The 17,133-nt window shown below is 51.0% G+C and overlaps 2 protein-coding genes across 2 annotated transcripts; both read left to right on the top strand.

Annotated features, from left to right (window-relative positions):
- Nucleotides 1–277: 277 nt before the first annotated feature.
- LOC131215805 (protein lethal(2)essential for life-like) lies at nt 278–904 on the top strand. The gene has a single exon (XM_058210201.1). It carries the CDS (start codon nt 311–313, stop codon nt 902–904), a length of 594 nt encoding a protein of 197 aa, XP_058066184.1. The 5' UTR covers nt 278–310.
- A 5,071-nt stretch (nt 905–5,975) lies between these two features.
- LOC131215804 (DE-cadherin) lies at nt 5,976–10,673 on the top strand. The gene has a single exon (XM_058210200.1). It carries the CDS (start codon nt 5,976–5,978, stop codon nt 10,671–10,673), a length of 4,698 nt encoding a protein of 1,565 aa, XP_058066183.1.
- The last annotated feature ends 6,460 nt before the right edge of the window (nt 10,674–17,133 follow it).

The following is a 17,133-nucleotide window of genomic DNA, read 5'->3' as shown; positions in this document are numbered from 1 at the left end:
AGCAGTTCAAACAAGAAAACCGCGATTCGAAAATGACTCATCTTTTGAATGAATGTGCGTTCATTTCTAGCAGCTCGTCGAATTTGCTCCGTTTTTCGAGAATTTTCTTTCAGATTCTCGAAAGCGGTGTTCATCGTATATAAAACGCCGTCGGTCGAATTTCGAGCAGTTCAAAATCAAAGGAACCACGGAAAGCTATCGAAGCAAATTCTTAAGCCAACGAGAAGTTATCGCGACGCCAACAATCTCTCTAGACAATTTCAAGTCAAGTGCAAGTGCAAAGTTTTATTTCGTGAAACAAACAGTGAAAATGTCGATCGTTCCGATTTTCTTCCGAAACTGGTGGGACGACGAATGGGACCGTCCGTTGTGGAACTCGCGGCTTCTCGACCAACATTTCGGAAGGGGAGTCACTGCCGATTCCCAAAACCGCCGACTTCAGCATAGTCATCCTTCGGGATGTTACAAGCGCCCGTGGCACAGCTCCTGTGTGGCCAGCAATCGGGACACCGGCTCGACAGTGAATGTAAGCAACGATAAGTTCCAAATCAATCTGGACGTGCAGCATTTCGCTCCGGAGGAGATCTCGGTTAAGTACGTGGACAAATCCGTCATCGTGGAGGGAAAGCACGAGGAGAAACAGGACGAACACGGATACATTTCGCGCAATTTTGTACGTCGCTACATGTTGCCGGCTGGACACAACGAGACCGATATCGCTTCATCACTCTCATCGGACGGCATCCTGACTATCAGCTGCCCAAGGAAAGAGATCGAACAGAAACCGGAAAAGAGCATCCCCATCACCCAGACTGGACAACCGTCGAAACCATTGGCCGACAAACCCAGTGATGAGAAGTCTGCGAGTGCCATAAGTGCCACGAATGGCGAGGAGAAAAAATGATTGATAAAAACCCCTTAATTGTTTTTGAATAAACTTTTCCAAAACTAAAACAAGAGCATAAAATGTGAGCTTTCATTCTTCAACAGCTGTAGTAAAATTTGAACACTTGACAAATTTATGATGACACTGACGTTAACGTTAATAAATGTTCTCGAAAATTCTGGGAAAAGATTCAATTTTATTTGAATTGCCAAAAACGAAATATTATGAAAAGTAAAAACGTCAACGCAGTTGCAGACCACGTGTGAAGCAAAATAAATAAAACATATAAGCAAATTGTTTGCAGTAGATTAAGAAGTAAGCCTCGTTGAGACAATTGATTGAAATAGTTTCTAAACAATCAGAATATGATTGAATAATATTTATGGAATTTATGAAATCACCAGAACACTCAAAAGGCTTTTGTCGTACATTTTTACGTTCTTCTATATGTTTGATGGTAAAAAGTTCCAAACGGCCCACGAGATTGTAACGGTCTTTTCAGATTGCAAGATGAACCACGGAATGAACTCATCATCATCAAGGACCGATTCATGCGGTTTCTGTTGTTGAGAGAGAAAAGACAAAAACGGAGACCGGGAACGCGGACAGAAAATTCAGGCGGACAGAAAATACACAGAAACAATTTTTTTTAATGTTCAAACAAAAATGCGAGCGAGCGGTTGTGTGTTGTGTTTATTTGCTTATTTGGTAATAGTTTTGGGGACGTTAGTACACTCAATTGAGTGATTTTTGCTGTTGCGTGTGAGAGACAGGTAATTTTCCGTCGAATTTTACGTGTTCCGTAGTCGTTGTTTTCGAGCGCTGAACGGAACGGACGCGTGTCGCGTGTCCGGCGACAAACCCGCTTTACTACTTGACCTCCACTGTTCGGTTGCGGCTTATGGCCTGCCGGAATTCGCTGCGATTAACCAAGCTTAAGTGATCGAAAGAAGGAATTATTGTTGCTGTAGGAAACAACATCGTCGGATCGGCGCATTGTAGTGTGGTAACAGGAAGAAAATGGAAGAGGAATCGTCATCAATTCGAATGCAATGTAAAGGTGTGCGAATGTGTGTGTACCACAGAACCCGCGCGCAGGTTGTATAGGTGTGCACAGGGCAAGAAGAAGTGCGAGAAACGAGGAAGAAAACCAGAAAAGGTGCGCTGCTCTCTGGGTGCTTGGCGCGGCGCAGGGGCTAAGTGCGGGGTGATAGTGGGAATCCGGTGGTGGTCAAAGCTTCGCCACGGTTCTTTCTTTGTGCGTCTCTCTCTGCCCCGTTAGGGGAAAGGTGGTCGGCAGCGTGGAAGTGGAAGGAAGAGCACAAGAAGGAATAGAAACCGCTCGCTCCGTCGTGCATCGAGGAAACTAGCTTTCTTTGTGTGCAAAGCAAACGAGCCAAGGAAAGCCAAGAAGCTTAGTACGCGCGCAACGAGCCTTACACATTCTCAGCGCGTGGAGTCATCGATGGCGCCCAAAGAGTGATATGCAGTGCTGTAATGCAGTAATGTAGTGTGTTAGATTAACCTTGTCGACGTGCACTACCTTCTTGTTCTTCGTTTCCCGTGGCATTTACGTTGATTTACCTCGCAGGCTGCATGAAAACCTTGGGGAAGCTTTTAAAGTTTCCATCCGCAAATGCGTGGAACAATCGAAGTGCACATCGAAATCAGTGCCGGATCGCGACTCTAGAATGCGGTGTGTGGCAGCTGCTTTGAAGCCTTCGGCCTTCTTTGTTGCTGCTTTCGGCGGTGACTCATGCCGCACCTCGTAAAAGCGCGGCCGCGTCCGGTTAGTTGAGCCTTTCGTCGATCGTTGAGAATTTTCAATTTACCCGCTCCGTGCTTCGTCAGCTACAACAACGAAACATCGATAAGTTGGCTGCGAGTTTCTCAATCGGCTGCCCGCGTCGATAGCGCGCTGGGCTTGTCACTTTGATTGATGTTTATTTACTTTCTGAGGGTATTTTCTATGAAACGCATGCCGGCACAAAGTATACGATTATAGCAGAACGGTGAACAAAGTGTTTCGCAATTGCATTTCATACAGCAATTATAGTTCGGTTCATTTCATAAACCCAACGCGTGTTGCTAACGGTTCTCTATGCGGCCAAGTAAAAATGTTATAACGTGTTTTGTTTCATCCCACAGCGTGATCCTCGAGTGAGTTGATAAGTATCGTGCAGTGAACGCGAGCCAAAAGTTAAAAAATACTCCACTCTCTTATGCTAATGCATATTGTGCAGTGTACCGAATGTGCAGACAAGTGAATTTGCCAACGAAATCGTGCCTTTAAGAAGCGTCTGAGTTGGAATTACGGTGTGCATCTAGCGAGTGAGTGGGAAGAAGAGGTGGAAATTACTCTTCTACCCGGAGCGAAACCAGTTTCCGGTGTTATAGCTCGGTAAACCCATTTACACGATCCCCCGACCGACCAGCAAACGAGTTTTGTTCGTGCGCAGAAGAAATAAGTGTGTCCCTGCTGCTGGCCCTTTACCGGCCCCCCGAGGAACCCAAACCCGAGGTTGGGTGGAATTTAAAGTGAACGAGCGTGGTTTTGGAAGTTAAACCGTCCATCACATTCCACCCATTTCCAAGATAATTATCCGTCCACGATTAACGACGCGTGAGGTGCGAAACCGGGACCGGAAGTGATCGGATTAAAACTGAAAGTTCCGCTGAAATCGTGTGCTGCAGAGAGGCGAAAGAAGCAGAGTGTGGTGCGTCGCCGACAAACGGAGACATTAGTGCATCCGGGCGACGCTCTTAAGTCGCCTCGGTCTGAAAGGTAAGGAGACCGTTAGAGGCAGGAAAGGAGGGCAACTGGGTAGGGTCTTAGAGCATATTTACACAACAATTGTGGAGAGCGTTTTTGTTAGCTTTGTAATCTCCGAAACGGGCTCACTTCCCTCACCAGACTCTGGCCGCCCAGTCTTCGGGTTCCATTTTCTTTTCTCGGTTCCACGCGGCGTTGATCACGTTCTCAGCAGCGTCATGGCAACCGGAAGTGTGCCCGCGACGAAAATGGTTCAACGTCTACTCCAACGGTCCCCGAAGTTGGGTGGCAAGATGCCGTCGGATTGCATTCAGGCCATGGACGAATCAATGCTTTTGGCGCCTTTTTTGCAGTGCTTTCACGTGCTTGTACGATGTATACAATGTTTCTCGATCTATGGTAGACTACTAGATGCTGAAAATATTTCTCTGCCAAAGCTGGAGCTCAGTTTATTGCTTCTCGCAATTCGCTTGTTCCAGGTTTGATCGCTAGTTTTTTTTAAGGACAACCCAATTTCAATAATTGGTGATTCTCTTTTGGAAGCGAACCGAAAAGATGGCTCCAGATTTGTTCAAATGTAAACAGTTTTCTCCATTCCCCGTGTTTTTCTTCCCATCAAATCCATAAAACACAACCGAGTTCTCAAAGATCATCTTTCTTTTATGATCACGAATGTGTTGTTTTTGTTTATGGATTGTGAGTGCACGAGACGAGCGGGGTTGGTTTTTTTATGGTTTTTATTATCTTGCCGTAAATCATCTACTCGTCGGAGCATGATGATGTTGATGATGCAGCACGTTGCTTCACCGATCGACATCAGAATTAATTGACTCATGCACGCTTCACAACATCTTTGGATATCTTCTTCCAGTTGAGAATGTGTTTTCCGCTGCCTGGGTTGTGGCGTTCACAATACCGGTCACTGTTTGGACTGAAATTCAATCATGTGCATATGTGAACGATGCAAACCGCAGCTGCTGCAAATTGATGACTATTTCGCTGCGTCCACTTCCAACGTCAGGCTTGTGTTTAAACAAATGAAACAGTGAACATGTTGCGACAGTGCGCTACAGAATTGATGATCATTCGATAATTACTGGACGATACGACCGACCAATGCTGATCAACGATCAACCTTTCAACGTATTCGTTATCTAAGAAGTAGAGTGAAAAGCATACGGATGTTTTAGTTTATTGATAAATAATTGAAGCCGTCGATTGTTTTTGTTTGTAAAAATCGAAAGAGAAATGCTGGAAGCAATATAAAATTCAATATGCTATGGAAACACACTCAGCAGTTCTGATTGATTCTTGTCGATCATTGATTTTTCCCGGAATGCGCTTCAGCTCCAGGAACTGTAAATAGACTTCGATTTGAAACGTCCATTATTATCACGCACCCTGCAAGACCGAACGTTGGTCATTAAACTATGCATCGTCGTCCTTTCGAAAGAAAACGAAGCGTGCTTATCGCAGGGTCGAATGGCATCAATACTGCCGTAAGGAGCGTGCGTTTGCTGATGAGAAAGACACGCAGCGAGCATTGCGTCCGTAACGCACCTTTCTTATCAGTGGAGCAAAAGAATGGGAATATATTTACTCATTCCGCCCGTGAGCTTCCTAGGCGTTTAGCTCCGGTTGAAAATGGCACACACTCATGGCATGAGAATCTCCGGCGTGCGATCCATTTCCTGTGGCCGGTGTAATCATAACATGTTTGCGGTTGTGTCTGCTTATCACCGCAAACGGGTTGACCCGAAGCTTTCTACCGTTGGTTCGGTTTGTGTACGGTTAGTCTTCTAACGCCCATTTTATCCTTTTTTTCCATTTTATAGATTGGTGTGCGTTTGGTTACCCAGAAGAGCGCAATAATCGAAATACACCATTTTATTCTGCTGCCATACTTCGGTGCTCCATCGGAAGGTACAAAATCGGCAGCGTTATCGGTCCGTGGTGGCTTATCGTGACAGTAGGGGAGAGAAAAAGAGAGAGATAGAGAGCGAACACGGGGAGAGACAGTACCGATCGAAGTCTGGCCGTGGACAACCTATTCAATACTTTATCTTCGATGCATCAGCAAGGGCGACCGATGCATCACCGGATCAGGATTCACGCAGCGAAGCAAAGCGCATATGGTGGTAACTAATAGTGATATTCGATCGACGAGCGTGTAAAGAAGGTATAGGTAATCTTTCGGTGCAATTGTGTGCCGATTGGGTAACGCATCCTCTCGAAGCCGGACGACGTGCTCTCGGGAGCCGTCGTCGAGGAGACACTGTGCTAAACACAAACATGACAAACAAACCCGCCTCTGGAATGGCTCGGTGGACGAGAACCTCAAGGACAGCCTCTCTGCTGGCGGCGGTGCTAGTGGTCCTGTCGTCCTGGAGCCACATTGTGCCTTCTGTGGTGTTAGCAGCGACCCGTGACAGCAGCAGCATTAGTAGTATCTACAATGAAGCCTCTTCTACACAGCACCTTGGCGACGAACGAACGAGGTTAGGTGGGGCGTTCGCGGCCGTCAGCAGACTGGACCGTTATCAGCACGAACTGCTGGGTGCCCGCACGAAACGAAGCCCTTTCAGCACCCTCTACGAGGCGGACAACACACTGAACGGTGCCGATGGATCGAACAGTGGGTCGGTATCGCGAGAATCGTCCTACAGTAGCGCTGCCGGTGGGTTTTCATCGTCCCCGGCGGGCGGTATCGACTACCTGCGGGACAACCGTAAGCCAAGCTTCGTCGATTGCGAAAATTACAAACCGATGCTGAAGGAAGAGCAACCGGTCGGTACGCCGGTGATACGTGTGACGGCCACTGATCCGGATCGGCGCCAGTCGATCGAGTACAGCTTCGTGACGACAGTGGGCGAGCGGGCCCGGTTCCGGATTGACAAGAGTACGGGCGAAATAACGACGGCCCACATCTTCGACCGTGACGAACCGATCCGCGAGAAGGAAATCTACATTACGGTGCGGGCGACGGACAACGGACGTCCGCGGCTCGACGACGTGTGCACGTTGAAGGTGACGATTCTGGACATCAACGATAATCCGCCGGTGTTTGACAAGGTGCGTTACGAGGAGTCGGTAACGAAGGACATGAAAGCGAACCTACGGGTGGCCACCATCTCGGCGACGGATATGGACGATGGGGACAACAGCATCATCAAGTACGAAATTGTGCCACAAAAGTCGGACAGCAGCTACTTCCGGATCAACGAAAACAATGGGTTACTCACGCTGACGAAACCGGTCGATCGAAGCCCCGGACAGTACTACCTGATCTACGTCCGGGCGTACAACGTTGATCAGCAGGAGGAAGCCGCCCAGGACGCGGAGGTCGAAGTGAAGGTGCGGGTCGTCGAGTCGAACAAGTTGCCACCGTACTTCACCAAGGTACAGCTGACGCCGATCGTGCTGAACGAGACGTTCAAAAATTACACCGAGTCGTTGGCCGAGTTCGAAGCGGAATCCAACATCCCGGAGAAGCCGGAAGTGGTGTTCGAGCTGATACAGGGCCGCGCGGAGCAGACGAACTCGAAAAACACGTTTCTGCTGGAGCAAAATGGCAACACGGCCACGATCAAGCTCGGCAAGACGCTCGACTACGAAACGGTCACCGAGTACACGCTGACGGTGAGCATGAAAAATTCGCACGATCTGGTCGCCGAGACGGTGCTGAAGATCAAGGTGCTGGATGAGAACGACATCATCCCGGTGTTCACGGAGGTCACCTCTGGCACGATACCGGAAGACGAGCCGCCCGGTACGCCCGTGATGCAGGTGCGGGCTTACGATCTGGACGGGACGCCGGCGAACAACATAGTTTCGTACCGGTTCGACGATGAGCGGCAGCACTTTTTCCACATCGACAGCCGGACGGGCAACATCACCTCGCTGGTGGAGTTCGATCGTGAGGCACAGGACACGTACCACCTGAAGGTGGTGGCCGAGGACAACTCACCGTCGGCGCTGTACCGGAACGGCAAACCGAACAGCATTTCGCAGCTGTTCATTATCAAGATTTCGGACAAAAACGACCACGAGCCCAAGTTCGTGAAGGAGCACTTTGTGGCGGAGAACGTGCCGGAGGATGCGAACATCAACACGGTGGTGATTGAGGTGCTGGCCCAGGATCAGGACACGGCGTCGCTCATCACGTACAGCATCATCTCGGGCAACGTGGGCGACGCGTTCAAGATCGACGAAAACACGGGCCGCATCTCGGTGAACAGCCGGCTCGACTACGAAACCATCCGCGAGTACATGCTGATCGTGCAGGCGGACGACGGTATCTTCCAGGACAACGCGACCGTGTCGATCAAGATCGAAAACGTGAACGACAATCCGCCGCGCTTCATCGATCTGCGCAACGTGACGATCGAGGAGGAGTCGATCCCGCCCGGCTGTGTGATGATCCTGAAGGCGTACGATCCGGACATCGAGAACCGGGACGAACCGCAGCACATCAAGTACTCGTTCGTGAAGGAGCAGGAGGATCGGCTGGCGATCGACGATGCCGGGTGCCTGCGGTTGCGCAAGGCGCTCGATCGCGACCCGCCGCAGGGTTTCAAGAGCTGGCAGTTTATCATCACGGCCACCGACGAAGACGGGGCGGGCAAGAAGACACCGGCCACGGTCAACATCATCCTGGAGGACATCAACGACAATGCGCCGCGCCTCTCGAACGCGATGCCGGTGGTGTGGTACGAGAACCGTGAGCCCGGTATGATCGTGAAGCTGACGGCCGACGACGTGGATGAGGCACAGAATGGGCCACCGTTTTTCTTCAGCATCGATCCGAACGCCCCGCAGGACATACGGGACCGGTTCCGGGTGCAGGACGACGAGCTGTACGCGCTGGTGGAGTTTGATCGCGAGGAGCAGAAGGAGTACTTTGTGCCGATCCGGATCCGTGATTCGGGCGAGGAACCGATGAGCGATGTGAGCATCCTTCATCTGGTGATTGGCGACGAGAACGACAATCCGATGCAGGCGGGCGAGAGCCGAATCTTTGTGTACAACTACAAGGGCGAGTCACCGAACACGGAGATTGGCCGTGTGTATGTGGACGATCCGGACGATTGGGATCTTCCGGATAAGACGTTCGAGTGGGGCGACCAGGACGATGGGGCTGGAGCGGTCAACTTTGATCTGAACCGGGGCACCGGCATGCTGACGATGCTCCAGGGGACGCGCGGTGGCGATTACGAGCTACACTTTGTGGTGCACGAACAGTCGAATCACTTCCCACGGCACAGCGTCTTGTCGAAGGTAACCGTGACGGTGAAGGAGATCCCGGAGGAGGCCGTCGATCGGAGCGGTTCGATCCGGTTCCACAACGTGTCGGCCGAAGCGTTTGTGTCGCGAACACCGGGCCATTCGACGACCCCGAAGGATCGGCTGCAGAATGCGATCGCCAGTGCGTTTAACGTGAGCCGCGACAATGTGGACGTGTTTACGGTGCTCAAGCGGGACGGTGCCAACGGGACGTTCCTCGACGTGCGCTTCTCGGCCCACGGCAGTCCGTACTATGCGCCGGAGCGCCTGAACGGCGAGCTCGGCTACAAGCTGGCGGATCTCGAGCAACAGGTGGGCTACCCGATCCTGCTCGTCGGTATCGACGAGTGCATCGAGGAGGGCCGCAACTGCGAGCTGTCGTGCAAGAACACGCTCTACAAATCTAACGTCCCGATCGCCGTCTACACCAACACGAGCTCGTTCGTCGGCGTGAATGCGTTCGTGCAGGCCGAGTGCGTGTGCGACGTGCCCGCCCCGGACAACGGGTGCCTGAATGGGGGCTACCTCGTGAACGATCGGTGCTCCTGTCTGGACGGATTTGAGGGACCACGCTGTGAGATGCTGAGCATCGGGTTCTACGGCAGCGGGTATGCCCTGTATCCCCCGATCAGCCCGTGCAACCACACGCGTATCAGTCTGGAGCTATCGCCACAGCAGGAGGACGGTCTGGTCCTGTACATTGGGCCCCTCGGGTACAATCCGCGCCTCCCGGTGCAGGACTTCTTGGCGCTCGAGCTCGTTAAGGGTCTTCCGGTGCTGCTGCTCGACTACGGTTCGGGTACCATTCGCATCGAGCACCGGCATCGGTTCCCCCAGGGCAAACCGTTCACCGTCGAGCTCGTGCTCCAGCCGCAAACGGTCGAGATGATCGTCGACAACTGTAAGCTGTCGACGTGCATGAGCCTGGATGCGCCCCGCGGTCCCAACCGGTTCCTGAACGTCAACGCGCCGCTCCAGCTGGGCGGAGCGCTCGTGAACCTCGAGTACCTCGGTGCGCTGTACAACTGGACGTACGTACCGCAGACGCAGGGTTTCAGCGGGTGCCTGCGCAATCTAACGATCAACGACCGGACGTACAACCTCGGCATGCCGAGCCTGTCGAAGAACGTGGATCCGGGCTGCCACCGGTCGGTGGCCGTCGCCGTTTCGTTCGGCATCGATTCGTACTTCCTGATCGCGATCATTGCCTGCATCGTGGTGCTGCTGGTGCTGCTGCTGGCGGTGGTGGTGCACAAGAAGCACCAGGACGGGTGGCACGAGAAGGACATGGACGACATCCGTGAGACGATCATCAACTATGAGGAGGAAGGTGGTGGCGAGCGGGACGCCGAGTACGACCTGACGGTGCTGCAGGCCCCGCCGATCTACGTCGACAAACCGTACGGCACGACGACGAACGAGCGGCGCCAGCAGGAGGTGTCGGCGGGCGAGATGCCCGACATTGGAGCGTTCCTGACCGACAAGAAGGATGCGTGCGACCGCGATGCGGACGCGTATCCGATCGACGACGTGCGGCACTACGCGTACGAGGGCGATGGCAACAGTACGGGCTCGCTCTCGAGTTTGGCCTCCTGCACGGACGAGGGCGATCTGAAGTTTAACTATCTGTCCAACTTTGGCCCACGGTTCCGCAAGCTGGCCGACATGTACGGCGAGGAACCGTCCGACTCGGACTCGAACTCGAATGACGATGAGGGCTGGCGGATATGATGAGGTATCGCAGCACGAAGAGACAAGAGAGCGAGAGACAGATAGAGAGACAGCGGACGTGAGCGATCAGCCGATTAGCAAGTAATGATTTGTGATCTTTAGAAAAGTGTAACACACAGTCACATTCACACACGCGACGCGCATATCATGTTATAAAGGGTGCGACAGAGGGAAGATGTTCTTCAGGAGCATAAGAATCAAGACCGGGGAGGGCTTGTGCTGCACAGGAGAATTGGGAATGTCCTTAGTTGGCGATAGCCAAAGACGCGAGCCACAGCAGAACACCCAGAAGTAGGTTGTAACTAACGGAGGGAACCAGCTCGCAACGGTTGCCCTCGAGAAAAGCTTCGCAAAGCGTAGCACAGTGGAGCTTGTTGGGGTCGCCCAAAAAGAAGGAATATTGTACCCTTCCACGCGTCGGAACAATCGGAACATATAGGTGTAGCCTCCACATAGAGCAGCGCCTAATCCTTGGACTGTAAAACGGGGGAAATATAACGGAACAACAGTCATGACTCAGATCGTGACGGCTAACGTACGGACGACACCAACCTGGTGTGAGAGAGAAGGTAACTACGACGCGACACTGAGAAAAGCGCATCCGTCGCGCTTCTTCGCAGTTTTAAGCCTTTATCGTAATCCCTTAAGAAACCAACACTGACGCCGGATTACCGAGCGCGGTCCGGGCGATGGGTGGCTGCTCTTTGGAATACGCCACGACCCCCCGATGACGACGTCGCGGTGCCGGGGTGTGCAGTGCGCTCGAAAGGAGTTTGTGTTTATGACTCGAATGGGTTTTTTGCCCGCAGCCACAGCACGCGAGAGACCTGTCTGTGTGGCTGGCCCTCTGGCTAGATGGTGGTGAAGTCTAACTCGCCATAGACATACATTTTGTTTTTTTGTACTTTCCGAACGTGACGATGTTGTAGGCGTCGTGTGGCGCCGGGTGACTCATGCGTTCGTGGCACGCACGTCTGGAAGCGCTCCCTTGTCTAGGGGTCCTACATGCTGCTAGAGGGAACACCCCGCCGGGATGTATGTCAAGGGTGACGGGCGGGGGATCCAAAGGTGGACAGATGGGCGAGTGACGTACGAACAATAACCGAACCTGTTAGTGGGAGAAGCCGGACTAATTATGAAATAGAATAGGGAAAAGGACTCCCGCTCCACGCGGGAGGGTGGTCAAATGTATTTAGTTTTTCCTTTTCTTTTATTAGTTGTAATATTAAGCTGATAATGTACGAGAATGATAAGTAGTAGAGTCGAATTATTCGCACCAAAACTGGTGGAACTGAACTATTGCGAGGCAAAACACTGCCAACGATGCCGTTGATATGTTGATTATCTTTGTTTTTCTCCTTTTTCCAAATTTTGGTTTAAGATATTGCGATTCCTGTTTTGAAAGACACACAGTGGTTGGGTGTGTGCGAAAAGTAATAAAAAATATGTACAGACATTCGTGGGAGAAATTCGTAAGACTTCTTTCGGGAGAAAGACTATAAAATGGCCCGGGTACCAGAGAGAGAGAGACCCCGTGTGGAAACCACATTTTCCGCGAAAGCAAAGCATTTGAGACAGTAGATGGTGTTGGTCGAGAAACAGCATTTAGTGCGAGGGGAGCAAACAAAACAACGGAAGAAGAAATAGATTTCTATTTCTTTTATATGTATTAGCGAGAAATAGACGTACGAAAGCTAACTAAGGAGCTTAGGGGATAACGATTACGTGTGGTGGCCACAGTAGAAGAAGTCACCTCGATCAATGGCAACCCTTTTCTGGTTGCTATCTGTAATAAGGTGAATAAAGTAGGGGATGGCGTACAGCAAAATTCGGCAACCTTAAATTGAACCCAACTTCGATGTTCCTCGAAGAATTCCTCAATCAATGGACTCTGTTGATCGGTAGCTAGAATCCAGAGGTACGCTTCCGAGCGCCGTACCGAGAAGATGGACCATTCCTCGTTGTTTGCTGTATCTATCCCTGAAATGGAGTATATTTTTGACACAAGATAGGGCAGCGAAGAATTGAGACGTGGATCTCGGCTGGTGAGTATGAAGAGAGAGAGATAGAGAGAGAACGAGAAAACTAAGTAACAATAGATCATAGTCAAAAACAGCCTTACGATAACTGAACAAAACCCGATGCCTTACACATGCGCGTAGACATTTTAAATTTTAATGTAAAACGCTAGACGCTGCTGGCGCGGCGGCGGATAGCAGCGCGTGGACACTACCACACTACCGGCGTCGCCATCCGCGAAAGGGAAAAAGAATATTTTTGTGTATTTATTAGATAGAATAAATCGTCGTACAAGAGAAACGGGGCAGCTGCGCTTAACGACAGGGTGTGATACGAAAAGGATACGCCAATCCGAAGGCCTAATAACTCCGCAACAGCGGTGCAGTAGAGCTTGAAAAGGCAAACCCAACAAGCCGGCAGCTTTCCTGTTTTTTCACGTGTATAGTAAAAGAATTTTAAATCGACCGCGTTAGGGATGATCGAAAGGATAATAGAGAAGCATACTAAACGTACAACAAAACCGTTGGCAAACCAGAACAAAGCAGTGTACAGCTGGGCGTAGTAAGATTCGATCGGAAGAGATTGTGGTGCCCGTATAAAAAGATAGGTTATGTTTATGAGGGAAGCCATTGCTTCCAGTTCATCCTCCTCAGCTACTCTCAAACGAGGGAACAACGGGCGGTGTGAGGAACATTCGAGAGTGAAGAACATTCCTACTAGAAACCCTTCTTCCAAACTTACACTTAATTTGCGATCGGTTTATTAAAACAGAAACGCATAGTTTTCTTCCAACCGGTCGCCTCGGCCGTCTGTATGTTATGTTGCGCAAAGCAGTAGATCTCTCATTGTTTCGTAGCATAATTCTTCGGTTTCCCTTTTTTTTTTTTTTTTAAAACCGTGGGTCTCGGCGCGCCGCGTCTCGGTGTTGCATCTCGCAGTTAATTTCGCAGCAGCGCAAACCTAGGCCCGCGCTATGGGGCCCATTCTTTTAAAACATTCGTCATAAAAATCGTAAGCCTAGTTTTGTAGTGTTTTAAACAAATCTCAGCAAACGTCAAACAATCAGCGCGGCGGTGGCTAGAAGTATACACAAAAGTCACAACACAACAGTCCGGTGAATGTACGGACACTCGTCGTCCGAGTTGTGTACATTTCCAATAAATCAAAACGACATAAAACAGTAAACCTGGCGGGTGCTGAAGTGAATCATTTCGTTCTTTGGAGGAAGCCGAGTTAGATACAAAGCGATGACATGACGGGTAGCCTCAGCGGTGGAACCTGTTGGGTTTCAGGTTCTCAACAGCAGACGTGATGAAATGTCTTCGTCGTTCAGCAAAAAACAATCACCACCATGAGAAGCGACCCCTGCGAAGACCGTGGAAGTTCCAGCTCCCGACTCCAGAGCTCCCGATGAACCGAAGGGCAAAGAAAAGAAGCGATCCCGTGTGGTTTGAAATGAAACCGAAATTGATCCCCTTCGGCATTATTCGAGCGAGCCATTGACACTGACGTGAAGATGCTGCGATGTTTTGTGTGCGATGACGCTTTCGAGTGCTTCTTCAAGTACCTCCAGCAGCTACAGCGACCTGCTTTGATAGAGATTGGGAAGGAGAAAATTGTAAACTTCTTACACATTCTTTCTCTCCGTCGTCGTGGTTGAGCCGACAATTATGTGCCCCCAACCGGAGGGGTAGGCCATGAATGGAATGAAGTTTTGATGGCGGTGGCTACCCTCTGTGTGTTGCTCGTTTTAAAATCTGGAATCTTGAATCGTCTTGAATTTCATGCGCGCGCGGCTCAGCTAACAGATTATTCCCTGCGACCCCTTCGGCGGCGATGATGGATATAACGGGGTAAGTAACTATGGCCAGCGCTCTGCTCGCGTAGATCGTTTGTTGCGATACTCTCACCAGCGGCAGGATGGTGGTCTATTGCCGGGATGCCCCCAAGAACATAATACACTCTCTTCTTCCCTCACATAACACGCAGCCGCAGGTTAATTTCGTGACTGTGGGGGAAAAGTTTAAAAACAATGCTCGTCATTTTTGTTGTAGGCTGCTGTGGGGCGGGCCCCTCTTGGAAGAGCATCGACCAGCAACGGGCAGAAACAGTCCGGCAACAACTCCCGACGAGGCGGTAAGTGTACCTCACAAGTTCTCACCATATCGCCTCCGGGTCCGGGCGCGTAAACATGGAACATAATTTACGGTTCAGCGACGTGACTTTTCCGTCGAACGAAGAAAGGCAGAGCTCAATCGACGGGGGCACCCAAACTGGCGGGAATTTTCTTCTTCCGATTCGATACGGTTCTTAAGCGGTTGCTGCCCGGTTGGCTGCTGCATCTCATCCAAAAGGCCGTTTGATGGGTTTTCAGTCGCCGTTTGCTGCGATGCACAATTAACACTCCAACAACAAATCAACATCGGTGCCGGCCATCAATGTCAATCGGCTTGCCTGGGCTCGTATGATGTGCCCCGCGAGCTGTGTGTGCCTGTGGCAAGAAAGGTCAAACTTGTTGGTGTCGTCGCAGACCCCAAACACAAAGGGCAGCCACTTGGGGATTTTAAAGCCTGCGGCCACTACTGCACGTGGGGCTAACCTTCGCCTATTTGATCGATTAATGTCCGCCAGTGGACCCGACGAAATTAGTGCGCGTTGTTAGCAAGGAACGGAGGTTTAAAAATAAAAAGGTCCAGCACTGGGAGGAAGTACTTCTCGTTTCTGTATCCTCATCGAGAGTACTATGGGTAAGGCGGCGCGGGCATGATTCATGCCGTGTAATGTACCGTAGATATCGAAACGGGTTCGATCGACTTGTTGAACACACGGAATCCATGAGCTTAAGGTTGTCTCCACGTCGCAGTGCCAAACACGCTCTTGGGCCAGTCCGGAGCGCTAAACCACTCACCATATCGAGCACCACAAGACCCGGCCAACGTTTGCACACGGTGGTCATCGCCATCATAAATCATCGATGGAAACAGAAAGAGCGACGGAACTGAGGTGGGCTAGGGGCGATCCCCCTCGCCACCAATGGGCGCCCCCGCGGATTTGCTAAGGTCCGGTCCGTCGTTGGTAGGCCCCGGTGGTGCGAGCATAGTTCACGGACCGTTTCGGTTTCGTTTTGCTTTTCTTTTCCGTCCGTGCCGTTGGCTTCCATTATGCTATTATGTGTTGGCCTTTTTCCAGGTCAGCCAGCGTCCGCGCTGGTTCGCGTGGTCCGATCTTTGGCCTCGTTGCGTTTTTCAGTTCGCGTTCCGTGCATAGAGAGAGGGGTTGGTTCGCCGCTTTCCTTCGCGACCCCTCCGAGACCCGACGACTAGATTGCAAAATTAGACACAACAAAAGAAGGTAGCACTACCACCGTTGGTAGCAATGGACCACTTCAAGCAATGGAACCTACGTCGGAGGGCGGCTCTCTTCTGGGTCGTTGGAAGAGAGAGACAAACCCTATTCCGGACCATATGCATAATTTTCGTTCACCGTCGCTCGTATTTTAGTTTTCGTCGAATGGACATTGTAGCGAGGTCTCGATCATGATCTGGCTACTGGGGAGTTGAAGCATTTTGGGTGGGGTCACTAGTCACTGACCCGAAACGAACCACCCTCCTGGCGTAGGCGAAGTTTGGTTCGTGATTTGCGCACTGCTCCCAGAGGGACGCTGTCGCTGTAAAGTCGCTCTCGTTATGCACGCCCCGGAAGTTGACCCCGTAAGTATAGCTCCTTAACTATACCCGCTGGCTATTATGTCGATCATCTCTCTTCTAGCCAGCAGTACCGTGGACTCAACACTCCAACTGCCACACTGAGTTAGAAGAACCTCCGCAAACATTTAACGTCAGTTCCGCCGAAGCATCCCTAACTGGGTCGCTGGGTGTAGCAAGAGCAGTGGTGCAGTGCGGAGGCAAACAGGTAACTGTTTGCTGTGGCTCGCTAGTACCGGCCTAGCAACAGCATTGCGCCAAAACGGGAAAAAGCGTCTGAGAGAGCTGTTGTCTGTGCGGTGTTTGCCAACTTGTTCGAATGTTTGAGCTTGTATTTTACCAATAGACTCTTGTTACTCATTGTTTCCATTTTTCCTTCGGCAGCACACACCGTAGACCGGAACTGGCGTACTCAGGGCATTTTAGGCGCAAGTCAAAAAGAATTAGAAGTATTGTAAAGCGTACGGACGATGGTGGAACTCCCCGACGCCATAAGGTAGACGAGATCGATTGAGGTTCCGAGATCAGCCAGCTTCTGGTTTTCCTGATCGGCTCGGTTTGAACGATCTTCAATTGCGGACGAATCTCGAAACACAGGCCTCATTGCTGGCTCATAAACCATGCGGACGTGTTTGAGAACCAGCGCCGCGCCCGAGAGCAACACAAACCAGATGGGCCCAGAGAAGAAAATTCTTCCCCCGAAGCAGGAGCCACTTGAGTTGTACGAATTTCGGCTT

This window comes from Anopheles bellator, chromosome 1 (assembly GCF_943735745.2).
Source record: "Anopheles bellator chromosome 1, idAnoBellAS_SP24_06.2, whole genome shotgun sequence".
Classification (NCBI taxonomy): Eukaryota; Metazoa; Arthropoda; class Insecta; order Diptera; family Culicidae; genus Anopheles; species Anopheles bellator.
This window is presented reverse-complemented; position numbering and strand designations above follow the sequence as displayed.

Excerpts from the sequence above, each read along its gene's own strand:
- LOC131215804 (XM_058210200.1), top strand. The coding sequence starts at position 5,976 with ATGGCTCGGTGGACGAGAACCTCAAGGACAGCCTCTCTGCTGGCGGCG.
- LOC131215805 (XM_058210201.1), top strand. The coding sequence starts at position 311 with ATGTCGATCGTTCCGATTTTCTTCCGAAACTGGTGGGACGACGAATGG.